The sequence below is a fragment of the Rhea americana genome, unplaced genomic scaffold (assembly GCF_003343005.1).
Source record: "Rhea americana isolate MKP2758 unplaced genomic scaffold, rheAme1 scaffold_642, whole genome shotgun sequence".
Taxonomy (NCBI): Eukaryota; Metazoa; Chordata; class Aves; order Rheiformes; family Rheidae; genus Rhea; species Rhea americana.
Window position 1 is genome coordinate 51,237 of NW_028186804.1, and position 10,232 is coordinate 61,468.

At 54.7% G+C, this 10,232-nt stretch overlaps 1 protein-coding gene across 1 annotated transcript; it reads right to left on the minus strand.

Moving 5' to 3' along the window:
- Positions 1 to 2,470: 2,470 nt before the first annotated feature.
- On the minus strand, positions 2,471 to 10,230 carry LOC146586849 (zinc finger protein 783-like). The gene is made up of 5 exons (XM_085320593.1): positions 9,841 to 10,230; positions 9,061 to 9,187; positions 7,114 to 7,224; positions 6,766 to 6,876; positions 2,471 to 5,490 (listed from the first exon to the last, which is right to left on the minus strand). Exons 1-5 carry the CDS (start codon positions 10,228 to 10,230, stop codon positions 4,571 to 4,573), a joined length of 1,659 nt encoding a protein of 552 aa, XP_085176719.1. The 3' UTR covers positions 2,471 to 4,570.
- Positions 10,231 to 10,232: the final 2 nt, after the last annotated feature.

Below are 10,232 nucleotides of genomic sequence, written 5' to 3' on the forward strand. Positions count from 1 at the left end.
TCCCATCCTATCACATCCATCTCATCCCATCCCATCTATCCCATCCTGTCCCATCCTATCACATCCATCTCATCCCATCCCAAACCATCCCATTCATCTCATCACATCTGATCCATCCTGTCCCATCCCATTCCATCCGTCCCGTCCTGTCCTGTCCCATCCCATCCCATCCTGTAAATCCCATATGCCCTGTCCCACCCATCCCATCCTATCCCATCCCATCCCATCCAATCTCATCCATCCCATCCCATCTGTCCCATCCTGTCCCATCCTATCACATCCATCTCGTCCCATCCCATCTCATCCATCCCATGCCATCCCAAACCATCCCATTCATCTCATCCCATCTGATCCATCCTGTCCCATCTCATTCCATCTGTCCTGTCCTGTCCTGTCCCATCCCATCCATCCCATCCCATCCTGTACATCCCATCTGCCCTGTCCCACCCATCCCATCCTATCCCATCCCATCCCATCCCATCCCATCCAATCTCATCCATCCCATCCCATCTGTCCCATCCCATCCATCCCAGCCTGGCCCATCCCATCTTTCCTAGCCCATCCCAGCCTGGCCCATCCTGTCTGCCCTAACCCATCTCATACAACCCAGCCCAACCTGTCCCATCCCATCTCATTCTCATCCCATCCCATCTTCCCCATCCCATCTGCCCTGTCCCATCTCATCCAACCCAACCCAATCTGGCCCATCCCATCCTGTCCCATCTGTCCCATCCCATCCCATCCCCTCTGTCCCACCTCATCTGTCTTGTCCCATCCCATCCAATACATCCTGTCCTGTCCCATCCCACCCATCTCAACCCATCTCATCTATCCCCTCCATTCTGTCCTGTCCCGTCCCATCCCGTCCCATYACAGCCACGTGGATGGTCCTGGCTCCCACAGAGGCAGCCTCCTGGTGCACGGCTTTCTTCCTCTTGGAGGTTCCAGACCATGGTGACAATAAGGGCAAGCTGGCAGGACCAAGTGCTCGGATCACCAGGAAGTGGTGCTGTTYGCGGAAAGATGGAGGACAACCTCCAGGAACAGCCTTTAACAGACAGGACTGTGGGTTGAGCCCTCCCTCCTCACAGGAACAGACATTCGGAAGGCAAATCCCGCACCTGCAGTCCCTGCCTGGCCAAGGAACAGCTATAACCAAACACTGGTCCCCAGATCCCTGAGGGCAGGCTGGCTGGTGAGGCCGAGCCATGCCACCACCATGGTGTCAAAAAGGCTTCTCTGCTGCGGTGGTCCCATCCCCACGTCCTGTCCCTGAGCATGGGGAGGACGCTAGGTGTGACCCCAGGATGGTCCTTAAGGCATCTGCTTCAACTCCTGCATGTCCTTGCTGGGAGCAACGGGAGGAAACCAGCCGTGCTGGAGAGACAGGGGACCTCCAGGGAGGAGCAGAGCGGGTGGATGGTCTGGGCTCACAGGCTGGASACCCTTCAGTACTTCAGCTGCTCTGCAGCAGGTGACATGGGGCTGGGAATAGCCCCAAATCTATTGGAGCTTTTGGAAACCACAGTCCCTGCGGACACCAACAGCCGCACGCMGGGAGCGAGCGTCTCACGGTGCCAMCGCCAYGGCCCTGTGCGGCTCCTCCTGGCAGCCCCCAGGCTGCCGGACGCCTGCTCACTGCAGCACGCTACGGCACGGTCAGAGCTCGCCAGAACCTGGGATCGCACGGCCAAGAGGCCTCTGGCTGCCACCAGCGCCTCCGAGCTGCTCGTTTTACAAGCTTGACCTCAAAGTGCTTAAAGGCAAGAAATGCCGGAGCACAGGCAGAGGGCTGAAGACTTGCCCGGTGCCAGCTTGGTGGAGCCACGAGGACCCCAACCCCTGCTGTGCTTCGCCGGCCACCACCCACACCTCATTTGGGACCGCTTTTATTTTTGATGACACGACTTTCAACTACTGAAAATCAGTGACTGCTGCAGCGAGGCAGCAAACGCGGGGCCCCGGCTGGCAGGTGCTCACAGTGCCGCCTCCTCCATCCGCCCACCGCTTCTCGCAGCCGGTGGAGCTCTGGTGCCGGAGCAGGAGCTGACCGGCTGCTCCACAGCTACTCGCAGAGGGGAAAGGGGAGGAAGCAGGAGCTTCCACCAGCCAGTGCCGAAGCAGGAGGCCTCAGGCAGGGACCCGGGCTGTGCTGGCTCCCCCTCCACAAACGCCCCCCAGCGCAGGCCTGCACAGGGTCGAGATGCTGGGGCGGAGGCAGGAGGGCGCTGCCCAGCTGGGCACTGGCGGTGGTATGCGCCGCTGGAGAAAAGCGGGACCGTCCCAGGAGGCTGCTCCCCACCAGCCCCGTAGCCCCCGGGGCCCTGCTGCTCCCGGGCACGGCTCCACGGGCACACGTAGGAGCCGAGCCAGGACAGCCCGGGGCTAAACCCCATCAGAGCTGCCTTTGCCCGAGACACGAGGCCCCGGTGCCGCGAGACAAAACCCCGCGCTGCCCTACAGGGCCAGGCCTGGCAGGAACAGTTTATTGGCAGCTCTGATACAAAGAGCTCGGGCACGCGCGAGCGAGGAAGCGGTGAGGTAAACGCAGGGTCCACGGTGCCACCCAGCTCTGCAGCCACCCCTCCTTCGGGCGGCGGGCCCGAGCGAGCGCRGCCACACACGCCCCGGTCCCTCGCTCCGGGCCGCCTCCAGCCGCGCAGGGACGCCCCGCGGGGACCACGCCACCCTGTCTGGGCGAGGTAGGAAAAGGAGCCCGCAGCACGCGCAGCCCCTCTCGGAGCACGCGAGGGGCCCTTCGTGCCCGCCGCAGCGGGCCAAAGTCAGTGCCGGAGGGCAGCGACGTCGCAGCTCAGCTCGCGCCTGCGATACTCGGGGCGGCTGCTGCAGCCACACACAAGCACTTCTCAGGGCAAGGGACTGTCCCAGCTGCAGAGCAGAGTCCGGCGGCAGCAGACGACTCCTCAGCCCTCGCTGCGGCAGCGCTTGCGTGGCCCAGGCCAGCTCCTGGAGGTGTACAACCAGAGCCTGCTTCTAGCCATAACGGCAGCAGAGAAAAAGCTTAAAAACGGGAATCCCAAATGCTGAACACCAACCGTCAGCACACACAGCTGCCCCAGAGCTGCTCCAAACAGCCGCGTTTCCAGGACTCGATTCCTCGGATGCTTGGCACAGACAACAACAGACTTGAGCAGACCCAGCTTAGCTTGTGCAGTTCATCAGTTCAGCAAGTTACCTGGAAAACGCTAATAAATAACAGCCAGGTGCACGCCAGTGTGCTGCAGTCATCACTCCAGGAGAGGGAGAGCGAGGATGAAATACTGAGGCCAAGCAAGGGGAACTAGGGCTGTGATCACTCACCCCACATGGGCTTCCGAATGGAAACACTGTATTGACAGACTTTACAAAAGTTATTACAAAACACGATCACAAACCAGCAGCTGACAATACACAGCGGAAGAGACACCTACTTACAGTCACCTCAGGAACAATACCACTTAGCTCTTAGAGAATTCAACCAATATTTACATAGACATCTGAAAAACCTCTGGTCAGTTACCTCATACATTTAAGTGTTTTAGATCAACTGTGAAATCTAGTGCCACACATTTCATTGTATAATAATAATAATAATACACTAGTTCTAGATTAACTAAAAAACCAAACAGCTCTTTACAGGGGTTAGGAGAAGTTGCTTTCACTTGTCTGACTTACCTGAGTGTGAGACCAAACCCAGTTAAAAAAAAATAAAATCGCCTTCATTGACAGGAGTTCGTATGACAGACCAGCGGCACCTTTCCCTTGGGCCAGAGGGAAACTAAAGCCTGACTGGTGCCAGTTACATCCTTCAAGAACAGAGACATCTCTTCTTCGGTTTAGGTACTTGGTTGTGCCTCTACACACGGATGTACTTTCCCTCCCGATTCCTCCTGCTCCAGTCTCTGCTCCAATGTCAATAGCCCCTTGTCCTTCCCATCCGTTCCTTACACCTACATTTTCTCACGTTGCTCTTTGCCACTCTCTCCTCTTTGCTTTTCTGCCTTGCACAAATTCTGCGCCAGGTCCCTAACCGCATCTCTGCTTCCTTTCTCTCCCCTTGATCCCAGCCTCGGCCTCATGTCACAGGGCTGCTGCTCGAGGTGCGTCAACGCAACTGGAGTGAGCGGCCAGTTGCCTGGGGATGGTGTCGTCCCTCCCTTCCTCATGCTTCCAGCCTTGCAGTGAAACGAGTGGAAAAGAACGAAAGCGAAAGCATGTCACTCCTCAATATGCACAAAGATAGGTGGGGAAACACCTGCTAAATAAGGGCCCCAGAGAATCTCTCAGGATTATTCTCTACAGGCAAAATCCAAACCTGCGTAGGGGGCAACTAATACAAGGCCTACGCCGCTACGGAAGTCCCATGTAACCCCGTAGGGTTGACGAGGTGCCTAGGCCTTCTCACGAGAGTTTTTAAGAGGAATTCCTTTGATGCTTCAACAAAGCGGGCTTTGTAGCACAACCACACGGATTAGCTGCGATACAAGTTCACTTCCCATCATGCTGCTTGTCCACCTGCTAGACTGTATCGTAACTGCGAGCCCTTCTGCCCTTGCCACCCACAGCAGCTTTACTGCTTAGTTTCTTTTTTCACACAGAAATGGCCAGTTTGAGTTGCTGACTCCATGTTGGGCTGCGAGTCGTYCATGGGCCGGGGGTTGCGCGAGTGGATTTTCTGGTGACAATTCAGCGACTCTTTGTAGCGGAAGTGCTTCCCGCACACAGGACACTGGTATGGAGTCTCCCCGGTATGGACTCGCCAGTGCTTGAGCAGATGATCCCTCCGGATGAAGCTCTTCCCGCACTCTGTACACTGATAAGGCCTCTCCCCTGTGTGGATGCGCTGATGGCGGATGGCTTTGGAGAGGTCCCGGAAGTCCTTCCCGCAGTAGGTACATGTCAGCGGCCCGTCGCCCTTCCCTGTATGAAGCTTCTGGTGCAAGATAAGACTCACTTCCAGGCTGAAGCTCTCCTTGCACTGGGAGCAGGTGTACGGCCTCTCCACCATGTTGTTAGCCTGGTGCCTGACAAAGCCGTACTTGAGACCAGAGCTCTTCTCTGAATCGGGACGCTTGGACGGTTTGGAGCGGGACGGCCCATGGGCTCGTGGAGGAGCTGTTTTGGATTTCTGTCTGAAGCTTTCTCCTTGCTCCAGGGAAGTGCAGGCTTCCTCACCTGCGTGGGCTTTCTGGTGTGTGGCAAAGAGCTGCTTGTCCAGGAAGCTCTCCCCACATTCACAGCAGATGTATGGCCCTTCTACTGCAGCTGCATCCTCAGGAGTGTCCTTCTTTGCCAAGTCTTTCCCACGGCGAGCAGATCGCCTCAGCCCATTGCCCGTTGCGTTTCTCTGCTGTGGGGTGGATCCACTTCGACTCTTGTTGGTTGGCTTTATCTCTTCCTCAGTGTTTGGGAAAACATCTTCCCATTTTCCTGCTAATGAGCTAGGAAGCTCAAGGTTCTCTGGACCTTCCTCATCACACTGCTGTGCATCTGACAGAGCAGAGACAGTTATGTCATTTCTTTGAGATAACAACTGCCTCACTATTTAGACTGAAAGATCTTTTGGGGCAGAGGTGGTCTTTGCATTGCACAAACAGTACCTGACACTACAGGGTTGCAAGTCCCATGTGGGAGCTATCTAAGCAGTACTTGAATACAAATAAAGCCAGAATATTTTGACTTCTTGAGAAAGCTCAGATAATATGATGATGAGACCTCTCTATATAGCTAGACATAGAAAAAAAGAGGGTTTCTCAGCAGGAGATGAACCAGAACAGACCTTTGAGAACGTACAGTTTAGGACTGCAAAATAAAGAGGGGGAAGGGGAAGATCCCGTTTTCCTTTTGGGTTTGTATGGTGCACATGCCAGGGGCTGAAGGATCTTCCATAACATAAACACCAGTAACTCAAAGCAAATCCCAAGAACCCTGGCAAACAGAGGACAACAGGAGCGCAGAGGATCTGGGAATGTAGAAAGAGGTCTGAAAAGTAACAGGTTTCTGTAGAATGCAGGAAGGCAGAGATGTGCCCAGTATTTCTGTGCACAGAGAAGGCTGCTCAGCACTCCCTACCACAGGACTCTTCAGCTGCTCATCRCTTTGCCAAACATCTAAGCTCGCAGTTTGAAAATGGGCCACTTTGTTTTCATCAGGCTGAGTTTTTGGGAAAGCATCAGCCAGAACAGTTCAGCTGCTTACGAGAACAAGGCCAGGAGACCAAAACCACACCCTAACAAGCTTTCCTTAAGTGAGCAGTTACRCGTTCCCGTGCTTCAGAGCAGGGACTTGAAACGATGGGGCAGGGACAAGACCGCACGTTTTGCTGTCCCACAATAAGCCTCACATTTGGCTGAGGCAGAAATCTGTGAAGCACACCAGTTTACGCATTGTTCTTYGCTGCTAAAGCCGTTGAAGTTTGCCTGCACTATGCACACTCCAGCTTAAAGCTGACCAGACTACAAACACAATATCCTGCTGCCTGACCCGACCCTGTACACTGAGCTGCACTCCCTTGCCGGCAGCTGCTTTTACAGCCTTGCTGCTTGTGTACTGCAGCTTTTGCACATGTGTTACCCATCTGCCATGGCTGTCATCCAGCTTCCACGCTGACCCTTGAAGCAAGCCTGGCAGAAATCACAGTGAAGGCAGGATCCCACGCCTGGGCAATCCCCACCACGTGCCAAGAGCCTGAGCCCGTGCCTGTCTCCCCCCTCGGCCAYTCCACCTTTGCGCAGCGCTCAGCGAAGCTATGCACTTCTAACTCACATGTACTAGCAACCTCTGCGTTATCCTCTTCTTCAGAGCCCTCACGACTTTCAGCCAGAGTCTCTTCGTATTTATTCCACGAGCTCTCATCTGGACCAGGAAAGGAAAATTCTGTGCAAAGTAAAGGAGTGATGTGAGTTTACACACCCAACTTCTAGCTGCTCTGCTGAAGATTTCAGAAGAGATGACAACATCAGGTAAGAGCTATGAAGGCAAAGCCCCCTCTCCACCCAAGGACAACCCTGGCAAAACCATCAACAGAAGCAAGCGGAAGAGCTCAAGCAGGCTGTGATAAGCACATGTCCACTTTCTACCTTCCCACCGAGTCCTAGGAATTTTATAGCTCACCAGTGCTGGGATCTGTAGGGGTTTCTCCCTCAGAGTCACCCTGATCCTCAGCATTAGGATCCTCTCCTTGTTCAATTCGTGACAGAAGGTCAGGCTTAGAAATGGCAGCATCTATATGTTAAAAAAAAAAATATGTTAGAACATTTCCTTTGCCCTTGCAGGACAGAGACTGTTAAACCTTTGCCCACCAACCTTCCTTCACTGCTGGGGATGACGGGTAATGGAAAGAGAGGCTTAAGAAGATGCTCTCACACATCTGCACCGCTCACCTTGTCTGGGCCCTGGGAACATGAGCGGATTGCAGGAGCACACTCTGCTCAGGTGAGGAGCACCTCCCAGCCTGCAGCGTGAGGAGGAGAATAAGAAAATGCATCTGTGCTTACCTCCAGACTTCCTTTCTTCTCCTTTGTGCTAAGGTCCGCGGATCCACTACAAAGGGAACTTCAGCTTGGGGACAGAACCAGACCTGTCAGCCAACGGCAAGAGAGGAAGTGCCCTCCCCATAGAGTTCCCTCCAGCCGAGGATTTCCACAGCCAGAACTGTTCCATCCTGTTCTTCCGAGTCACAGGCTGTTTGCAGATTTTGATGGGGGAAAGGGGAAATCACAATCTCTCCTAGTATGGAGAGTGGAAAATTTCATTTTGCAACAACAAATGCAAGTCTCTGGTTATCAATTTCCACCACTTCKGGTGGAGCTGTTTGCCTTATATAAGGGCCTGATCTCAGAACCCAATTACTCAAAGAGAAGAAACCTGCAGATTAAGCACAGATACATTTTTTTCCTAAGCTTCAGGCTCAGATCCACAGATCCCTTTCAGTAGGATTGCTACATTCCTGTGCTTCTAAAGTGGGATGCAAGGTTGTTTTTTAAACAAGAGAATGGGGGGCAATATTTATTCTTCTCCCTTGTACACAGGGATTGCAGCAGACCCCTATGCTCCCTCCCACCCCTAACTCTCCCCACAAAAAAGATATGAATCAGCCAGATTTGGAWGGCAGGATGTAGAGTTTGGTGGGCTTGTATACAAGTGATCTGAACACAAGGAGTCGATTCCTGTCTACCAAAGATGTCTGTGCTCCCATGCACTGGGCGCTGATGTTCAGCCAGGGCAAGATCATTTCTCAAGATACACATAGGTGCTCCAAAACACTCGCAAGGGTGACATGTCCACACAGGTGAGCACAGGTGAGAACATTTCCTCACAGCCTGGACAGCAAGCAGTGAGAAGAGCACACTCCTGGAGCCTTGAATGCGCTGCCCTGAGCCACGAGAAGGGAAAGCAGACGGCAGGGCCTGCCTTCACCCCTAGCTCTCCCCAGCTTAATTCCTGACAGCTGCCGGAACAGCCACTACAACRGTCTGCACATGAAACGCCTCCCTGGGGCTAAGACAGGGAATAGACAGAGTACCAAGGCAGACAGCTGACAAACCTTGCTCTCCTTCCTTACAAAATGCTCTGCAGATGGAAGAACTGCTTCCAGAAAAGACTGGAAGGAACCTCAGGAGGCAGGGTACCCCTCTGCTGCTAGGAACTGCCCCAAGCGGCAAGCAGCTGATGCACCCAGCACAGTGGATCTGTGGATCTTTGCATGGTAGAATAAGAATCTCCCCTTTTCCCGCCTTTACCTAGCTTTAGGGTCCTTTCATTTCCCCTCCTCCTCACTACCCAGGTCCTCACCCAGCTCCTACGGGCCACTGAGACTGTCAGTGAGATGCGGCCGCTGTAGCGATGCTCTTGTGATAGCCATCCACTGCTAAACTAAAATTGTAAGGACTGAACTTCTAAATTTCCAGGGCTGCTGTTGAAAGTTCACGTAACACATTACCACACCACCACACCATCCACCCTCCCTGATTTGATAGTCACAGGGGTGCTGGTATCCACCAAGCCCTGAAAACACCTGGCACATCAGGAAGCTCAGGGCAAACCCCAGCCAGTCTTTACCCATTGAGATCACGGCTTCGTAGTTGCCTTTCATGATATGCCTGTAAAGCTCCTTTTGCCATTCATTCAAGCTTTTCCACTCCTGCTCAGAGAAATTAAACGAAGCATCGTTGAATGCCACCGGGACCTGCAATCAAAAGCATCACATGCTCAGCCTCTTTGCCYTCTGTTGAAGGAAATATCTGGGAACAATTGCAAGCACCGTGCAGCACAGTTCCACACAGCAATGCCCTTCCTCTGCCACGCGCCTTACAAGTCCCCTCACTTCGCACAGCTTTGCCCTAGTCTGCAAGTGATACAATGGGGTTTTCCTTCACCACCCGCCTACACCTCGCACCCTGCGTTGCAGACAGTGTCTTTAGCAGAGTGCCCAACAGACACTGCTTCCCCATGTCACCCTCAACACTAGTCTTCTGCGGTTACCTCTGAACGGGAAGCAGGGACACACCGGCAAACCTAGGCACGCGCAGAGGGTGAAACTGCACCACGGGGGCCTGCACAGGTCACACATCTGCCTACACAGATCCACCCGCACTGAGCCGCCCGCGACCCCACGCRGGGCAGCCCACGTGTCTGTCACGAACCACGGGAGTATCCCGAGCGGTACGTAACCAACGCAAAACGAGCCACGCCAGGCATCCCACAGCAAGCCTCCGCACGAAGACACTGCCGCAGGGAAGCGGTGTCCYGAGGAGCTGAGCTGAACTTCAGCTGCCCTTAAACAGAATCGCTGGTGCACAGACATGCAAAGCAACCCCGTTCCGTGGATGGGGCAGATACCTTGGGGATTTCCCCCTTTGCCCCAGGGGGCAGCCGCAGGATCCAGAAGTTCCTGTTCTTCAGCAGGTTCTCCATGTTCTCCAGCCTCTTCTGCAGCTGCCCGTACTCCTGGATGAGGGTGCCCAGYGCGGTCCACTTGCTCTCCAGCTGGTTGCCGAACTCCACCGCCGTCTTCTCGCAGCCGATGAGCTTGGTCTCGGCCATCCGCATGCGGCCCTCCAGGTTCATCAGCTGGGCCGCCTGCGAGTCCACCTTGCGGTCCACGGCCTGCAGCTCGGCCACGAGGGTGAGCGAGAGCTCGGCGGCGGGCGGCTCGGCCTCGCCGGCGGCGGCGGCGGCCTGCTCGGGGGGCGGCAGCGGCTGCGCCAGCGCCAGCTCCTGCGGCTCCATGT